This window comes from Anolis carolinensis, chromosome 4 (genome assembly GCF_035594765.1).
Source record: "Anolis carolinensis isolate JA03-04 chromosome 4, rAnoCar3.1.pri, whole genome shotgun sequence".
NCBI lineage: Eukaryota > Metazoa > Chordata > Lepidosauria > Squamata > Dactyloidae > Anolis > Anolis carolinensis.
Window position 1 is genome coordinate 14740411 of NC_085844.1, and position 19786 is coordinate 14760196.

A 19786-nucleotide genomic window follows, 5' to 3' on the forward strand; every position below is an offset into this window, starting at 1 on the left:
CAGATAAGCGCTGTTCCCTTCATCTGATAACGTACCTCTCTTTGCCATTTGAACAGCAGTCAGGTATGCTGTATTTCATTCATCTTCTAATTCAACTAAAGTTGGGAATACGTTTCAATCAGGTGGTCATCATACTTAACATCAGGCTGCCGTTTACTTTCCGGACCCAATTCAAGGTGCAGGTGTTGACCTACAAAGCTCTGAACGGTTTGGGACCCACTTACCTTTCTGACTGCATCTCCCCCTACGAACCCCCACAATCTCTTCGTTCGTCGGGGGAGGCCCTCCTCTCGCTTCCGGCACCGTCACAAGTGCGGTTGGTGGGGACGAGGGAGAGGGCCTTCTCCATGGTGGCTCCCCAGCTCTGGAATGCGCTCCCCAGGGAAATTAGGCAAGCTGCCACCTTGGAAGTGTTCAGGAAGAGCCTGAAAACCTGGCTCTTCACACAGGCTTTTGAATAAGTACCGCCCATTGTACGTTAAACCCTCATACTAGCGGTTACTTCTGGCCAGTTGTACCTGTTGGTTAACTCTTCGACATAGCCACAGGGTTCACCCAGTTTAAGGTTCTCCCCCATGATCTTATAGCACCTTAACGTCCTTCATGTTTACAAGTTTCACTCAGTGCACTTTGCCCAGTTCATCTTATGATTTCATCGCTGTGTTTTAAAATGTGTCTTACAATTATTGTGATTTTATTTTGTGCCTTTTAATTTTATTTGTGTGTTTTTTGTATTTGATACCATTGTATGCTTGTTTTATATCTGTAAGCCGCCCTGAGTGCCTCTGGGGAGATGGTGGCGGGGTATTAAAATAAAATTATCATTGTTATTATTATTATTATTATTATTATTATTATTATTATTATTATTATTATTATTTCTACAGTTATAAATGAACATCCACAGGTTTGCTTAGGGAGAGAGAGTGGGAAAAGACAGGAGAAGGAAGTGCAGAAGCAGAGTCACAATAATAAAAAAATTGAAGAAATGCAGATTTTAATTTAAAAGTCAGGAAATTGGCCAATAAGTTGAAACAATGATAATGACTGATGGATACTCTTGTTATTATGTATTTCCAGTATTTGCGTACTGTTTTTCATTTTCAAAAATTTACAGTAAGAACCTTTAAAAAGTGTTCACAGTTCAAATGATATAACAGTCAAAAATGCCCAAACTAGATAGGTAATTTGAGTCCTCTGGCAGAGAGGAATGTAATAGCATCCCCAGAGTATGCACTTGTAGGAGTTGGGCAGCCCCATCACTAAAACCACCAACCCCACAGGACCTATAGTCCTTCCAGGATTACATAATAGCTGCCTGTAGGTACTGACCCACTTTTGTACACAATCCAACTTAATTCATACGTAATGGAGAAGTACTACTGAGTATCATCTTAGATACTGATGACACCCAACTCCAAACTCTCTGATGACCACTCAAAACATCTTTATTGGTGTAGAAAAGCATTCGGACTAGGACTGTGTTTTGTAGAATTCTCAATAGCAGGCATGGGCAAACTGCCCAGTTTTCCATAATTCACTAATGAAAGTAAATTTCCTCACATAATAGGATGTGTACTCAAGTGGCCACAATGTTCATTGAAGTCAACAAGGACAGTCTTGCCTAATTACTCCTTGGGCATCTGTCGCTTTTTCATGACATTTTCACATCCTTTGAATGGATTACAGTTTTAGATTTCCTTTAGCAGTGAGAAGATATAGCATTAAAATATTTCTGTTAATACCACATGTTATACTAAGTATTTTAAATTTCCCCACAGCCTAGCCCAATCAAGAAGGAGCGTTCTCCTAGACCACAAAGCTTCTGCCATTCTTCCAGTATTTCTCCCCAAGATAAAATGGCTCTTCCTGGTCTTAGCACTCCAAAGGACAAGCAGAGACTCTCCTATGGAGCTTTTCCCAATCAGATTTTTGTCACTTCAAGCATGGACTCCACAACGTCTCCAACAGCAGCAGATGCCCCTCCACTTCCTCCCAGAAATGCTGGCAAAGGTATGATGTGAATTGTATTTTAAACATTTCTTGTAATCTTTTCTAGTTTCATTTGAATTTTTTTATTTCTGTTAACTATCTGTTGTATTTCAGCTTCTTGCAATGCTCAACTGAATTTTTTGTCAATCTGCTTAAAATAATCAGGAAGAAAATAGTCCCACTCAAATTATGTTTGAAAGTTCAAACAGCCAACTTTTTTCTCTTGCAATTTTTCCTTCTGTAGTAGAATTGGACTTTGATCATAAATTCTGAAAATCGGGTTTTATAGTTACTGTATCGAATCATAGCCATTAAAAAGAAAACAACAATAAACAATACAGTTCATTGTGCAAAGCCTTGAGCATTCAGTCTTCAAATTACTTTTAATGCAAAATAGTTTCCAGCTGCCCGCAGTAAGACAAGGAGGGTTTTAATCTAACCTCTTCAGGAAGAGAGTTCTAGAGCTTTTGAGCTCTAGAAGCTTCTCTTCTGTGTTTTCTGTGTTCTAAGCAAAAGTATAAATGCCATTGCTTTGGCCAAATACATTGTGAATCACATTGGTAGACCTTCAGCATTGTGATAGGTGTTACCTGTATTGGAAATATGACCTCCTTTTATGGCACAACAACTCTGGAATACTGTTCTCAGGAATGGTCATTCGGTATTATTTTTCAAAAAACTTATTTTACAATACAGGTGGCATATTCAATATTATGCAAAATATTTCCTTATTTGCGAGAGGTTGGGAATATTTATTGTAGATAGATTGGCTTGCAAATTAAGAGGATAATCCACTAAATATAGTCTCGGGAAATGCTAGCTCGATCACTCTGCCATGTACAAAGCAGAAGCATTGTTTTTTTTTTGTTTTTTTTTTTTTAGCTTGCAAGAGCAATTGAAATGTTAATACCAACACATTTTTTTTCTTGCAGAGTTGAACATTCTAAGACTGAAATCCTCTGCACGTTTGCTTTGGAATGAGCTCACCTGGGCTTATTCCAGGCTAGGTTTGTGTAGAATTGGGCTGCATGTTACTTGGCATGTAAGACATGGCATATGAATTACTATGATAGTATTATTTACCTGTAGATTTTACAGCCTGTATGGTGTTTCAGCTGTGGTGAGAGTTTTATCCAAGTTGACCTCATTGTTCCCTAGTTGAAGTTCGAATGTACTGTGGTCCCCATGACTGGCTTCTGTCACCTCATTTGGGGTAAAGTTATTTAGTTTATCGTGCAGTTTGTTGAGAAATTTGTGTTTGTTATAAAAGATACGGCATGTTTCATTGCATTTGTACTCATTTTGTGTAAATGGTGGAAGAACGTAACAATGTTCTTGCAGATTAGTTTGTTGATATTGCATTGGCGTTCCCCTTGCGATATTGTTAAAGTTTGTCTATATCAGCCTGTGGTGTGTTTATGAGGCTGTAATAATCGTGGATCAGGTTCTAGAAGCTGGCAGAGAATTTTATACAACAAAGAACATGCAGAGTAGCTTTGGTCAATTCCGAACATGTGTTTGGTTTTGGTGTCATCAGAATTGTATTGGCACTAGATCCATCATTTCAAATAGTTTACAAATGATGAATTGGATCCAGAGAAGTTGTTCCTCTGATGTTCCTCACCATCTGATATTCCAATGAGATATATGCCAAATCTAGAAGCATCTTCTAAAACCCCTTTGAGGAGGGGATGAACTTCTGGTGGCTGGGTCTTAGAAACCACCTTAATGTTTGCAGACAGTTCTAGTTACTGTGAGTCAGAATGTGTATGACTTAGACATCACAGCAATTTATGATTAAAAACCAATTAGGAAAAGGAGGAGGCATCCATGCATGAAAGAGGAATATAGAGCACATGAGAAATGCATGTATTTTGTCACTAAATGTGTGGAGTCACTAAACCATGGTGAATTCTGAGACATAGGTTTTAAAATGGTTCTTTTTTTTTTTACTCCCCTGCTCCCATAAATGAGACACATTTCTTGAATGTAGAGAATGCTGTTCACATCAAGCTGACACGTATGATCTAACAGGCACAGCTGTATTGCCTTGTGCCATTAAAATGTGGAAATGAAATAAGAATTCTCACTTTATTAAAAACTACAGTATCTACAAGGGTTAAATCTTTTAACAACTCACGAATTGCACTTTGGCAGGACAATTACTGAACCAACTGTAGAATTTGTTATATAGGCCCATTCTTGACCAATATATTGTATAGGTCTTCTTAACTCAAAACAAGCATTTGTATTTGTACTCATTCAAAGCCATTTTCTAACTTTAGCAAGATCCATTTGCTAATCATCATTTGTATCTCCCACTTTCAGATTCAGGGATCTGTTTTCATTTTTTAAAATATGTAATTATACTATTTATCCACATTCCAAAGTGATAATGTTTTGATCTAGTATATGGTAATTTAAATTGTAAATCAGAATTCAAAATAATTACATTTTTTTCTGTGCTAATTTATGTTTCCTTTTGAGCATAAAACTTTATCCATTTCTTATATGAATAATAAAACAGTAGATTTAATACATTTAATGACAATAATTATATTTACTACTTCTTTTATGATTCTATTTCATTTGTTTAAAATACTTAAATCCCACTTTTTGAAAACAACCCTCTTCAAAGTGAAATATTCAGCACTGTACATTGTTTTGTGGTTATTTAGCAGACCTGTATTACTAGTGTTAATTGGTGAGTTCATGGCTAGAGCTGACATTCAGACTTTTGGGTTTTTCCTGTCCTTCCAGTTTTGAAATGTGTGGAATTAAAACTATTGTAAATTAGATTTATAATTTGTAATACTGAAATGCATAAGCATGTGGGGTTGGATCCAGACTTAGTCATGCTTAAAGGACACCAGTTGAAATCAATGGAACTTAAGGTAGTTTTGCTTAAGTCTTATTGATTCTGTTGAATCTGAATTGGATGGACAAGTTACAAAAGTTCAGGAATTAATTTCCTGCCCTTTGGATCATCAGGAGATGTAGTGGCAGTGGCTGGATGTTCATTATGGCTTTGCAGAAATACCTGCTTACACTTTAGAAAGGTGATGGAAGGGAACATAGCTTGCTGAGAAGAACTGACACCCCTGGAAGCTACTAGGAGTGGCAACAAATTTTTCCTCCCATTACAAGGGAAACATTCTATAGAGAGCCCAGACAATGCTGCAAAAGGCCTTTGGAAGGTTGCATGCAGACCACAGATTTCATGAATCTCACCCCCGGTCTCCATTAAATATGACTAAGTTTGGATCTGTAATATTTCCAATAATGAAAGCTTTGCCTGTTGTCTCAAACATGAAACCAAGATTCCCTTTGTGATTGCTTTGCCTGATATACTAAGGATGTCTTTATATATGTATATGTGGACTGCTTTATTCAAAGTACTTCCATTGGCTAGAAAGGCTTGCAGTGTCTCTTGTTAATTTTACCAATATTCTGAATGTCACACTGTTTTTCAGTCCTTCACTAAACCTGTCTGTGGTGTTATTTTGAGTTCCTTCTGTGATACTTTAGTTTTAACCCTGCCTTGTGTACATGAGATGTTTATTTAATTTTACAGGTCCATCTGTTCCTCCATCAACCCTTCCTTTAAGCACTCAAACCACTAGTGGCAGCTCAACTCTGTCTAAGAAGAGGCCCCCACCCCCACCCCCTGGACACAAAAGAACCCTCTCTGACCCACCAAGCCCACTACCTCATGGACCCCAGAATAAGGGCCAAATTCCTTGGGGTGAGTTTTAAAATACTGAGTAAAGACAAGTCTCATGTAATGTGGGCAAATATGCACTTTTCTTTCTGATATTGATATTCAGGCTATTCATAACAAGTCACTTTGACTTTACACAAAATCATGATTAAGAAAGGGCAATGATTTGACATGATGTATGAATTAACACACTATTGGCCAGCATATTGGAAAATAAAATTCTGGTACTTTGAAATTTAGAAATTAGGGTATATGCTGTAGTTTGGCATGATCATCAAAGCGGCAAACATTCATTAATCAGTGCTTGACCTCCAGAAGCCCTCCAGATAGAGAAAGGAAACAAATAAGCAGCTCTAAGCCCTGGTTCTTTGTTACACATGGAATCTTGGAAGCATAGTTGGTTCTCCATAGTATTTGTGTGAACCACAATTGAGTAACAACTCTTAAACATGATATCCTGTTAACCCAAAGTTGGGTGACTATGAATTCTCTATTTGTTATAAAGACTAGTTCAGTCATCAGTGAAGAGTTGTATGATTTTAGTTTTTTGTGGTCACTGAGGCTCAAAAATATGGGTTCTTCTGCTTGTTTGCAGAGTATGTTGGAAACATCTAGAGATAAGGAAAGTGATTTTTGATGATAGCCCCACCTCAGTCCCTACTGACATGCATCAGTCTTTCCACTCTTTCCCTCATTTTCGTTCTGTCATCTGCTGCAGTAGCAGTTCATTGAAGCACCTCTTCTCTCCTGTACTGCTACAATTCAGAGGTTGTCCTTTTGTCTTTTGTAATTTTTTATCCTTTGACATTTCTGTGGGTATTGGAACCCACAGCATCTAATTTTATTGTTCTTGGCCCCTGAAATGATTTTTTCAAAAAAATGTGGTATTGCAAGGGTAAGATTTCCTAAAATGATGTTCATTTACATTGTTGAAACACGGAAGCACTACAAACTGAAGAATCATATTTAGCATCTGAAGGTTTTGAAGCATAAAAGTCTTTTTCAGCAGGTGTTGCTTCTGTCTCAGCCATGTCCACAAAGTAATAGGTTCAAGAGCAGTCTTGTCTTAAAAGCTTCCCAGGACTCTATCTTCAGTAATTTTCATCCTGGGTGCTTCATTTATACTCCAGTCTCAACTCTTGATAGTCTCAGATCCTATTTCTCAAAAATGTGAAAAACTGCAAAGCATTCTGTACACATGACAAGAAAAACAATAAGAGATCATTGTCATCAGACTGATATTACATTGATTCATTCAGAGCCATTGGATGCATGGCTTAGTGTTCCTCAAGCCCTAGAGTTTCCTTTAATAGAACTGAGGATGTGTTAGAAAGTGTTCAGTGTGCACTGTCCATTTCTTTAGATTATGTCTACTTCATAGCAGTGTACTCATAGGATGAGAGCCTGGGTTTGTCTTTGCATTGTCAAAGACCCAAACTCTGTTTAGTAGGGTTGACATCTGTTCTCCCCTAGAGGCCACCACTTCTGCTTTTCTCTATTATTGGGATGTAGGTCCTCAGCCTTGCACTTTCTTATTCTTGGTGATTTATTTTCATTGATTCAAACTTTTCACCAAGACATCTAAAGCCTCCTCTTTTACCATGAAGTTCGTAGTTTCCCACGTAGTGGAGATTTTATGGTCATCAAACTAGCCATAAGTAGACCCTGACTAGACTTCCCAAGAAGCAAATAGGTGATTTTTGTGACAGCCCTCATAAATGTGCAGATCAAAATAACCATGGATTCCTCCATGGACAATGATACTACATTTTCCTCTGGGTGATAACTTGCTGCCTATGTCTAATCTGGACCCCCTGCTTTCAGTCTTAACTGCATAAGCCTTAGTATCTACCTCACATCTTCCTTTGGTTGTATCTTCAAAAACCAGCTCGAACTCACCCTTTGACTGTTAATTTGAACGTTTTACTCCACATGACAAAAATTATTGGTAGATGCCTTCCTTTGCCATTGGGAAGGAAATGAACCATATTGCTTCCCTTGTTTCCTGTTACTGATGAAGGATTGAAATTACAAGAATGCCTCGCTTCCTGCATTCTTGTCATTCTATGGTGTCCTCGTTAGTCATTATTCACATTCTGTCTCTCACTAACTAGAAGATATATTATCTCTCATTGTCTTGGAATCTTCTGACACAGTAAGGTTTCAGCAAGGTTTCATCAGACATCCTGATTTTTGCAGTTTGTGTCTCATAATGGGCCTCATCTGCTGTCTTAAACTTAGTGTTCAACACCCTCTTGGAGATTTCCAGGAAATAATTCATTAGAAAAGCTATTTATATATTCATTGATTTTTGTTTTTACATGGATGTAACTTAACTCAATGTACCATCCAGGTGGACGACTTCCTAAAGTTAACAATTCATATGTTTGTGATTTCTGCCTCGTCCATGTCTCCAGTAGCTTCTTCATGGTTTTTCCACCCACAGGTGAAAGCATTTCTAAAGGGGCATGCCAACCTTTATCTCCCTGGATGTCCTCTCATGACTACATGGAACTTACACACTCATATCCTCCATATAGCTTGCAATTGACCCATATGTGTAAGTCACAGTAACCAAGAAAAAGAACAGGTTACTTACCTGTAATTGTGGTTCTTTGAGTAGTTATCTATGAACTCACACAACCAACTCACGTCCTGGCTGCAGATAGCTTGGTCATTTTGTTTCTATCCTCTCCTATGCTTTGTAACATACAGAAATTGACAGAAAGAGCAGGAATATTGATTCATCTGTGCTGGAGAGTGGACAGGTCTATTACTGAAATCACTTTGCTTAGTTTTGCGCAGGCGCAGGACAACCTAGAGTTTGTGTTGGCAGACCATAGTTCAGAGAATTAAAGTTACTTTTTCCTGAAATTTCAATCTCCGAGTGATTATCTTAACCAAACTGTGCCATGCTGTTCTTATAGTCAATCTGAAATGTTCTAATATTCATAGTTTGTACAGTTAGCATTTTACATTCCTGAAAGAGCGGATGACAGCAGATTTTTCTGTGTCATTGACCAAGTACATTTAATGTACCGTACTGTGCTGTAACAGCTTTGCACTTATCCCATTCCCTGTCCGATCATTTACAGCCTGCTTATGTTTACAGTAGCTTATCACCATTGGTTGATGAGCGCTGTTTTAATTGAGTTTTAAGTTATTGTTTAATATGTTTATATGTTTTATTCAACTGTATTTTTAAATTGTGTTGTATTTCATGTTTTGGTTCTGACACTTTGTGCCATGTGTAAGTTGCCCCAGACCCTTCAGGGATACGGTGGTGGTTGTTGTTGTTGTTGTTGTTGTTGTTGTTACATTTTCCTGAAATGATGTAATATTTTTGTGCAGTATGTTTTCCTGAAATGATTATTTTTAAACCCATTACCCTTAGTTCTAAAAAAAGTGGAATCACTTGAATGACACATTCAAATATAATGTGTTTAACTCCAGTGCCAACATTTTTAGAGAAATGAAAAACTTTATATATTAGATTTGATTTTAAAAGACTTGAGTTCAGCATGTAGAAAGATAGAATCAGGAATTGTATAGCATCTTTGAAACTTAATATGTATGAGATGATTTCAAAAATTGAGGAAGTCTGAAATACAAGGATAGCTGAATATGAATGAAGATTATATCAGTTCACTGGTCAAAATTGTATTCTTCTGATGATTATGAGCAATTCTTATAGATTAAAATTTACATAGATATGACAACAGGTGAAATTAATGATAAGGAAATATATGTCTGGCCATTCAAAGTAATGTTTTATAACACAATCAAACAATAATGTTCCTCACTGAAGTACAATGGTTTCTGGCTTGTTCCAAGTGATGCTGTTTGATTTATTTAAATGTCTACATTTGTATTAACTTAAGAAAAAACCTTTAAAACATCATGCAAAACACTAAAAATTTAAATGAGTAAAATAGTGGTAAATATGCTTTTAAGCCTGTGACCAAGTTAACAACAGAAATGACACATTTGTTATTTGTGTTACCTTTCCCTCTGACACAGCCAAATATTACATTGTGCCCCGTTTTTCATGTGTCAGCAATCAATTGTTGCATGGCAAATGGGATCACCTTGCATAGTCTCTTGTTCACCAAGCTGGTTTGTCTTTTAAAAAATGTGTCCTCCTTGTCATAGATGCTTGGCTTTGCCTCTCTTGTTTGGGACATCTATAAATTAAATAGCATAACAGCTAGTACCTGAATTGAAACTTACAATTATATGGAAAATGGGAAATGTTAGGACATGAACAGAAATTAAACCACTTTACAGTCTGCTTAGGAAATCTCTGCATTCTTAATGGCTCTTCGACTAAACTAAAACTGGATTTTCATCAGTGCTGCACTTTGAAGAATTAGAAGATGTTGAGTAATGTAGACCCTTCAGGCCACTTGCAGCTCTCTACCCAGTTTCATCATCATCATCATCATCATCATCATCATCATCATAATCATCATCAAATTACTCAGCCATTATCAGGACTTCAAAATCGAACTGCAAAGGCTCTGGCATAAACCAGTACAGGTGGTCCCGGTGGTAATCTGCACACTGGGTCCGTGCCAAAAGATCTCAGCTGGCATTTGGAAACAATAAACATTGACAAAAGTATGATCTGTCAACTGCAAAAGGCCACCTTACTGGGATCTGCACGCATCATCCAAAAATGCATCACACAGTCCTAAACACTTCGGAAGTGTTTGACTTGTGATTTTGTGATACAAAATCCAGCATATATATCTTGTTTGCTGTGTCATACAATGTCTTTGTGTCAATAATAATGATAACAACAACAACTTTATTTGTATCCCACCCTATCTCCCCAGGGAGGGACTCAGTGTGGTTTCCAATAAAACAGGCCTATAAAACAGAAACCTGAGAAATAATTTAAACATAAAACAACACTAGTTTTGGAAGTTCTCTGTTAGTAAACTTTTCAACAGGGATCTGTCCCCCTACTATCAGCCTATTGGCTAAGGAGGCAGAATTTGAAATGACAAGAATAGAGAAGAGGAAACCTCATTCCTTTTGGTTCTGTACTCATCTGCTCACATTTACTTACCAAACTGAGAGAATCCCTTGAGATAACACATCATTTTGAAGGAAATTTTAATGTAGATTAGTAGCTTCTAATATATGTATGTGTGTGTGTGTGTGTGTGTGTGTGTATATATATGGGTAATGAAATTTCGGCCTAGGACAAAACAACAAAACTACACATCCCAGAAACACTAAACTTGGCAGCACAACCCTTCATCCATGCCTCTGCGTTCATAAAACAAAAAGAAAATAAAAATAAAATCCTAATTAGAGGGAGAGGAATAAATGTTTTTATCCAATTGCTGCCAGTTAAAAGGCTAAGCTCCGCCCACTTCGTCTCCTAGCAACCCACTCAGCCCAGGGGACAGGCACAGTTAGGCCTCACTTAGGCCTCTTCTCCATTGCCTATAAACTACAGATTAGCAGATTTGAACTGGATTATATGGCAGTGTAGACTCAAGACCCTTCCACACAGCTATATAACCCATTTATAATCTTATATTATCTGCTTTGAACTGGATTAACTTGACCCCACACTTCCATATAATCCACTTCAGTGTGCATTTTATCCAGCTGTGTAGAAGGGGCCTCATATAATCCAGTTCTAAGCAGATAATATAAGATTATAAATATACGGTACAGTCTCACTCATCCAACATAAACAGGCCGGCAGAACGTTGGATAATAAGGGATTCAGGAAAAGCCGATTAAACATCAAATTAGGTAATCATTATACAAATTAAGCACCAAAACATCAACAATACAACAAATTTGACAGAAAAAGTAGTTCCATGCGCAGTAATGCTATGTAGTAATTACTGTATTTACAAATTTACCACCAAAATATCACAATGAATTTAAAACACTGACTACAAAAACATTGACTACTAAAAGGCAGACTGCGTTGGATAATCCAGAACATTGGATAAGCGAATGTTGGATAGGTGAGATTTTACTCTACAGGGGAAAACCTTTACCCTTTACCTTAACTACCACCAATTCCTCAATACTTTATTTCCCATACCACCATACTTCGCCACAGCAACGCGTGGCCAGGCACAGCTAGTATGTGTGTGTGTGTGTGTGTGTGTGTGTGTGTGTGTATATATATATATATATATATATATATAAATTTTCCTCCTAGTTTAGACCTTTCCTATTCCTTTTATCTTGTGTTTTCAGCTCTCTTACAAATTCCATCCTTTCTGACCTCACCAAAGCTCATAGATATATTAAAATTGTCTTTCGTTTTTCCTAACATCATCTTATGGATGGGTTATACTCTTAGGCCATCTGAGGCAATTTTGGAGAGCAAGTTAGAACTCTGGTGGCATCTTGTTACCTCTATCATATTTCTAAGCAAGGAGGCATCTGAATAAGTTTTAGGAAATCTAACAGGAGGTGTCACAGTTAAAGGTTTTCACAAAAGGTGTGTGTTCTTAGTATCTTCCAAATATGAAACTTCTAGTGGAGCAGTAAAATAAAGCTGTGCTCTTTAGAAGGCTGGTTGTCATTGACTTACTGTTTCCTTTGTAATATTCTTCCTCGAGTAGAAATCTGACTTGTAATTAATCAAATTGATATTCCATAAGAACACCTTACTATATATTGTTTGTGCCATATAGCTTGAAATCATTATGGCCCGAATACTGTTAGGGCCTTACATTTTCTTCAATGAACTTGGGCAGTTGTATAATGTCCAGCTCTAAGATGTAGCTCCTATCATGTTACTGCATTGGGAAGATGTCAGTGTGGACCATTGTGCATCAAGACACCAGCTGGGGAGTGCCAAGGTGCATCATTCTTGCCAGAGTCCCGATATACATCGTCACAGTCCACTAATTGGGTTTCTCTGTGCTTCTGTTATGTGGCTCGGTGTACACAAAATTATGTAATATAGACCATGATGGAGGATTTGGGTCAATATCTTAAAAATTTAGGTACATTTCTTACTACAGAAGCTACCTACTATTTCTGCTTTCATTTGCCATTGTGTCCATTTTCCATAAAAAGATTTATTCAGCTTTTTAAAATTCCTAGGTAATGATTTGGGTCCCCCAGCTTCGAAGGCTGTAAACAAGTTTGAGGGGATGTCTCAACAATCTAGGTAAGAATTTTTATTTTATGTCTTTAATTGGGTTTTCTAGGGCTCAGAATGTATGATTCACTCAAAGTCAGCAAGTAGATATCTATGATCCAAGATTTGATACTGGTCTCGTAGTCCAACACTCGGACCACTACACCATGCTGGCTCCCACTACATGTGTAAGAGCTCCTAATATGGAGTTTATGTTTTTGTACATATTATTAATTACCCTTGAATAGATTACACAGGACAAATTTGCAGCTAAAATCCTTCAGGATCTGAAAAGCCAACATTGTTTAGCTCTTGTATTTTTTTTAGCTCCATTCAGATTTTGGTTTTGCAATAAATTATTTGGACATGTCAAAATATAATATTAAATCTTTTTTTGAGCAGACGTGCAGACTGTTGACTCTTGAATATAGAATCAGAAGAACCCACATGGGCCATCTAGTCTAACCCTGCCATGCAAGAAAAATAGACAAAAACCTATATACACAGAATATATACAACAAAATATATACTGTATGATTAAAGCAACTCCAGTATCTTGGTGATTTCCAGTATGTGAGAAATGTATTGATAATGTTGATGAGACGTTCTGAGCTTTTATTATACATTTTGTGCATCTGTTTGTCAACAGTGGAACTGCTAAGACTGCACTAGGCCCAAGGGTTCTTCCAAAACTACCTCAGAAAGGTAAGGGATTTACAATGTGTATGAGCATGCATGTGTACAGAGCTAATTTAAAATGGCTTACACAACTGAATCATGTAGTCTAAAAGGGAATGCTTTTAATTGATAGGATCTCTAAATCTCAGGAACTCTCATTTTTCCAAGTGCACTCCTTGTTTGTCCATTGCCCACTGGTTTGTGCTCACTCTTGGAAATGCACATGGAAGAATTGTTACAGATAGTGGTCAGTGGGAAGAAGAAATGATGCTCAAATGCTTTGTAAGTTTTCAGGAGCAACAAGTTACACCTTTCCCAGCCGTGAGGGCGAGAACATCCTGAGAAGGATGGACCTCTTGCCCTGATAGGCAAAAATGGTACAGCTGTTTGAAGAGAAACTTCTGATGGGGGAAAAACCATTCTCTTTGCTGCCTATCACTCTAATTTTGCCTGCCAGCCGGCCATCTTTAACTGTAACAGATAAGGCTTTATTTTTAAAACATACCTTATTTTTAAGGCAAAGCCCCTGTAAAGAAACACAAATACAGTGAATTGTTGTCCCATCTGAGTCAAACTTTGAGTCTGATATTTCTTTAGTGATCAACATGGAGATAGTAATCTATCCCCTCCCACTTAAAATGGAGAGCTCTTGGGGAATGAAGAAGAGCAGAATCCCCCCTATCCAGTTCTTTCAGAGAGAAGATATCCCCTTCTTTAAAAAAAAAAAGCAATTAAAAAGGTCAATTGAGGCCCTGAATCTCATTTGTTTATCTGTACCTAAGTTTCTAATCTCTCACAGGGAACACAGAGTGTTTCACCAAGTAGTACTTCTCCATTATGCATCCTTTTTCCTATTGATTTCATGATAAAACAAAACCTTACTAAAAAGGTGATGTCTGTACTACAGATCCCCCTTGTGGATCCTCCTGGTTTTGCTCTTGCCTTCTCTTTGGTTTATGCCACAGATAAGAAATCTGCCTTAAAAGTAACTGAAGTTAGGAAGGCTGAAGTAATACTAAAAGGGCATTTTTTGTTGTTGCTGTTGTTGTTGGATCCTCGGTGCTTTGGGAATAGGAATTAATAAACGAGTCTTCTGGATCTTTTTTACCTGGTAAAATGGTTGCTCATTCCCTTTCCATCAGTACCCTCATTCCCTTGCCTTCTGGTAAACATCTGCCAGGCAGATCTCAAGAAATCAGTCTTCACCTTTGTAAAGTATTACATATTGAATAATTATGCTTTTGCTAACCCTCATTTGGCAGGCAGCTACTGCAACATGTAGACAAACAATGGTCTATGCATGGGACACTAGCAAGTTTCTCACACTCATTTTAAGAGGAGTTCTATACATCTCATCTGAGGGTGAAAGGGAATCTTGATTCTTACTTGAGATACATTCATCTCTATCAGTAAAAGAAAAACATCTTCCCACCAGCAGAGAAAGGTTTTGTTTTCCTGTTTGTTGCTGCTGGTATGGGTTCATTACTAGATCATGAGTGGAGAAGAATACTTCTCTGTCTCTTAAGTTTGTCCCTTCTCTCATGCATACTGATTTGCTTAATTGAGTTTTCAGTTTCTGAAACATTAGCAAACAAATCAGCTGGCCTTTTCAGGATTTGCTCCTCAAAGATCTGTGCCATTCTTGCCTGTTAGGATGTGAGAGAGGAAAAACACATCTCGTGGTGGTCACTTTTCACTTATCACAGGTAAAAACCACTGTTTCCATTAGTGTTTTTATGTTTATTCCTTAAGTATCATTAGCCAAGGAAAGAAAAAGATGTTCACGTCTGTCACGGCTTGGATGCTGGTACAAGGAATAAACAAAATGTTCAGTCTTCTGAGGCATAAATGGGATAGCCAGCTGCACTCCCCTTCTGATTGGGTGGGAGGCCTTTTTGAGGATGTCTATTTAACCTCCAAAGGAGAAGTAGTAATTTATTTTCAACATGTTAGTAGTGTGAATCACAGTGCATTTGTGTAGGCCAGTAAGGTAACAGTAGTGATTAGAGCAGAATAGGAAAATCAAACAAAGTAGATAATTCCATTTTTCAAGTTAACATTCTGGGCTCAACTCACAGTGAGTAAGTGGTATCCACAGCATTGGAGTGAAGAATGGGTAGAATTTAAATTTGCAGAAACGTAAGAATTGCTTTGAAATTTCTTCTCATTGTATTTTCTATTTCAGTGGCACTAAGAAAAATAGAAACAATCCATCTTCCTTCAATAGATAAATCCAGTCAACATTCAGAAATGTTTCAGAAGTCAGCTTCGCTCTGTATAGATCTACCACAGAAGCCACAATCTGGAGATTTACCACCTAAGCCTCAGGCTCTGGAACTGCCCCAAAAACCTCAAATTGGAGATTTACCCCCTAAACCAGGAGAACTACCCCCCAAACCTCAATTAGGAGACCTACCACCAAAACCACAACTTGCAGACTTACCTCCAAAACCACAAATGAAGGACCTTCCTCCAAAGCCTCAACTAGGAGATGCTTTGGCTAAAACTCCAGGTGAAATATCGCCAAAGCCTCAGCCTTCAGAGGCAAATCAAAAATCTCATTCCTTGGATCTTTCTCCAAAGGTCCAGTCTAAAGAGACCGTCCAAAAACAAACCTCAGAGGACTCCAATGATGTGGCCCATGCATTGCCAGAGACCCCAGTGCCACTTCCAAGAAAAATAAACATGGTAGGTAGATACTGTTTTCCCTTTATGGAATCTAGGTTGTGTTGTTTCCATCAGCATACTGTTTTGGAATTAGTATTGTCTAAGACCGCTAATGGGTTTGTTTGTTTTTTGTTCAGGAAAGTTGAGTGTGTGATATGGTTTGGATAGGCCAGCAACTGGGGTGCATTTTGTTCCAAATGCTGACAAATTTTTCCGCTAGCTCTTGGCACACTTAAACATACATTTGAAATATATCAACATCAACCTATTTTGACTAATGGTGCGATACATGTTTAAACTAGCTAAATTTAGATAAGCCTTCTGCATATTTAAAGATAAGACAGACCTTGCTTGCAAGCTCACAGTCTTAATACACAAAATCCAAAAGAAAAAATGAGTAGATAAAGTAGGAAGGAGAAACTGTTTTTACCAGAGACTATGAACCAATAAGGCTCGTCTCCTTATGATGTTCTACTAAGAATTCAGGAGGTATGGTCTTCCAGTAGCCCTTGAGGCTCCAGTGATGGACGAGGTCTTGGTGTCCTGCTCTTCATCTATCTACTTCCAGGTCATTTCTTAGTTTGCAGAAAAATAATTGTCTTTAAATAAAAGTGTGAGGAAAATGTTTAAATAATAAAGTTGAATGTTCAGAGCTATTAAGTTCTGATTAAACAGACCAAGAGGGTTTTTTTAAAAAAAAAAAACCTGTTTATTCAGGTTGATAGGTCTAAAAATTCACATTTTCTTACTAATAGCTAGAATGTTTCAAAACTATAAAATCAAAATAGAATTTCACCAAATACTTTTGAAATTAGTGATATAACGCATGTACCTACCCAACTCTTTTCTTGAGAATATAATATTTTCCATGCATACCTTGGTAATCCTTACAATGATTAATGACAAATATCTCAGAAGGTTGAAATGGAAATGGAGGTCAGTCATCAAAAGTGGACTATAGTGGATTTGAAACCAAAAAACAAACCAACAGAAAACACATCCAAAACAACGCAATAAGATGGGAAGACTGAATCCCAGAATGTAAAAAGATTTCATTCAAGCAATTATGCCAAAGTACTTTGGCTGTGGAATATTTACATGGCCTTCAGGGACTGCTAAAACAGAAAAGCTCCAATAAGCATATGTTATTAATTTTAAACAAGATAAGAGCAGAAAGTGTATTTAAAACTACATGTGCATATATACCTCATGTTATAACATTCATATAAAAAGAAGATAATGGAAATGAATACAGGAAATGGATGAAAAGCACATACAACCATACCTTGGTATTGTGGTAGTTTTGATTCCAAACTACTATCATAAAGTAAATATCACCTTACAATGCATCACCACTTTTCTTCTTTTTTTTCTCCTGTCAACTACATGTAAAAGCCTAAAAACATGTTTATAGACTGATTGCAGATAACAAAACGGCACTGGCTGGCCTGCTTGATTTAGTCTGCGTTAAGCTGATGTGCACATCACTGCTGAAAATAATAGATATGAATTGAACATGTAATAAAGTTCTCTAAAGTGAAGGGCCTTAAGGCAAGGCATGCCTGCACATGTAAAACAGGAACTCTAAATTTAAAATAGGTTAGCAGCCAGTCACTCTGTAGAGCTTTTTCTTCAAACTGACCAAATTGTGAAAGTTTCTCCATGCCATGCAGGGTTAGTGAGAAGGGCAGCAAGGCACAGATCACGTTTTGTAGCTGAAGTGTGGGGTTTAAAATGTATGAAAGTGAAAGAGGGAAGAGAGGGAATTTCTGGCCCAACAAATCATGATTTTTCAATAAAGTAATTATTATATCAGTGAGAGAAGGAGGAAGAAAACCTCTGGATGAGTGTTGGTATTATCCCAATTACATGCATACTATTACTTTCGTATCTATATCCCGCTTCTTCTCTCTCAAAGGAGACTCAAAACAGCTAACACTAAAAATCAGACAATACGTAAATTAAAAACTAAAGCATACAAACATTAAAATGCAATTTGACATAGGACTTGCCCACTAAGCTTGCTGCTACTTCTGTAATTCATTACATCAGAACCACTGATTTTCAGATGTCCCATGGGCAGTGTACATTACCTCTTTTGGAGTTCTGTGTGATGGAAATTTTAGAAGAAGTAAGGGAAATATATCATTACATTAATATTAAATAAAATAAATCTCTAGGTTAAATATAGTTGTCAGTCCCACGTAATCAATAGAATCGTTTGATGTTGATTTACAAAACGTTGATTGTCTCAGTAGGTTTACAGGTAATCCCCTAGTTACAAACAGAGTAGGTTCTGTAGGTTTGTTCTTAAGTAGAATTTGTATGTTAGTCAGAGCAGGTATGTTTTTAAATGTAAAAAAACCCTATTTTTTAGCTTTGGATAGTACAATGAAGGGTTAACACTCCTGTGGTGTTTGTTTTGCTCTCTGTGCCCCTGTTCAGAAGATTTCCTTTCACTTTCAGTCCCTGTGATCACTGGATTTTGGAAAATTTGGTTTGTGGAAACAAGGATTGGTGAGGAAGCTTCAGTGGAGACATCTTTTCCCCATGATAATAACTTTTTCAGGAATGAATTTCCCTTCCTAGGGGTAGATGTCTCTCACTTCCTGTTGTCTCACCCCATTCTTAACCATGAGTCATTTGTAAGTCAGATGTTTGTAACTCGGGGATTGCCTGTACTTTACAAGTGGACTTGCAACTCTAAATTTGAAGTTTTAATTTAGCTGTAAATAACTGAAGCGAGGTTTGTGCCATACATAGATATAAATGTAATTACAATGCTCATTGGATTTATTGCTACCAAGGAAGAATGTGAAACTGTATTTTTACTGCTTTATCTAGAATATGTTTTTTTTAAAGGGCAAGAACAAAGTTAGGAGAGTGAAGACAATCTATGACTGCCAAGCAGATAATGATGATGAACTCACATTTGTTGAAGGTGAAGTTATTATTGTCACAGGTGAAGAGGACCAAGAGTGGTGGGTATGTATCTTTCTGCTATAAATAGTATTAAAAGCCCTATATCACACAGTGTCTTCAAGGATTGCCAAACACTATCATGTATAGTTTTAACTTCTGCCATCTTTCTACTTATTAGTTACATTTTATGTATAGTTGTGAATCGTATTCTGTTGCTTAAATATCAAATGCAGTTCTGTTGATGTCAGAGTAGTTTTACCATTGACTTTGTTCAGAGATAGCTCTGTATACTCTGATTCCTTGTTGGCAATGTAAGAAAAAGTGCAGATACACTCAGCTATACAATCTTTGCATCAGTATGAGGACAAGTCACCATGTTGCATGGTGTTACTCAGTTTAAGATTGTGATGCAATGTGAAAGAAATGAATGTTAGGAAGAGAAAGTCAAATCTTCTCTTTATTGTGATGATCGTGAGCCCTTTTGGCTTGTAAAACATCAACGTTCAAATCTGTGTTACTGCAACTCACATAATATTCAGCCCAGATGGATCAGTTTAGACTTAAAATGATAGAACTGGTAATCATACATCTCCAGAATTCACTAGATTGGGGAATGTAAGTCTCAACTGATTGTCAGCATTTCTCCAGGTTTTGAGACAGAATTCTTTCTCACGGGT

At 37.2% G+C, this 19786-nt stretch overlaps 1 protein-coding gene across 4 annotated transcripts in view; it reads left to right on the forward strand.

Moving 5' to 3' along the window:
* The window catches only part of asap1 (ArfGAP with SH3 domain, ankyrin repeat and PH domain 1), a 168192-nt gene that overhangs the window by 143288 nt on the left and 5118 nt on the right, over positions 1-19786 (forward strand). For 3 of the 4 annotated variants that reach the window (XM_008108201.3, XM_062980025.1, XM_062980027.1), the window contains 6 exons: positions 1782-2013; positions 5567-5737; positions 12806-12872; positions 13492-13547; positions 15706-16208; positions 19050-19172. In XM_008108201.3, the coding sequence (XP_008106408.1) occupies positions 1782-2013; positions 5567-5737; positions 12806-12872; positions 13492-13547; positions 15706-16208; positions 19050-19172 (1152 nt within the window). The remainder of the gene's footprint in view (positions 1-1781; positions 2014-5566; positions 5738-12805; positions 12873-13491; positions 13548-15705; positions 16209-19049; positions 19173-19786) is intronic. The other variant, XM_062980026.1, reaches the window with a different exon arrangement.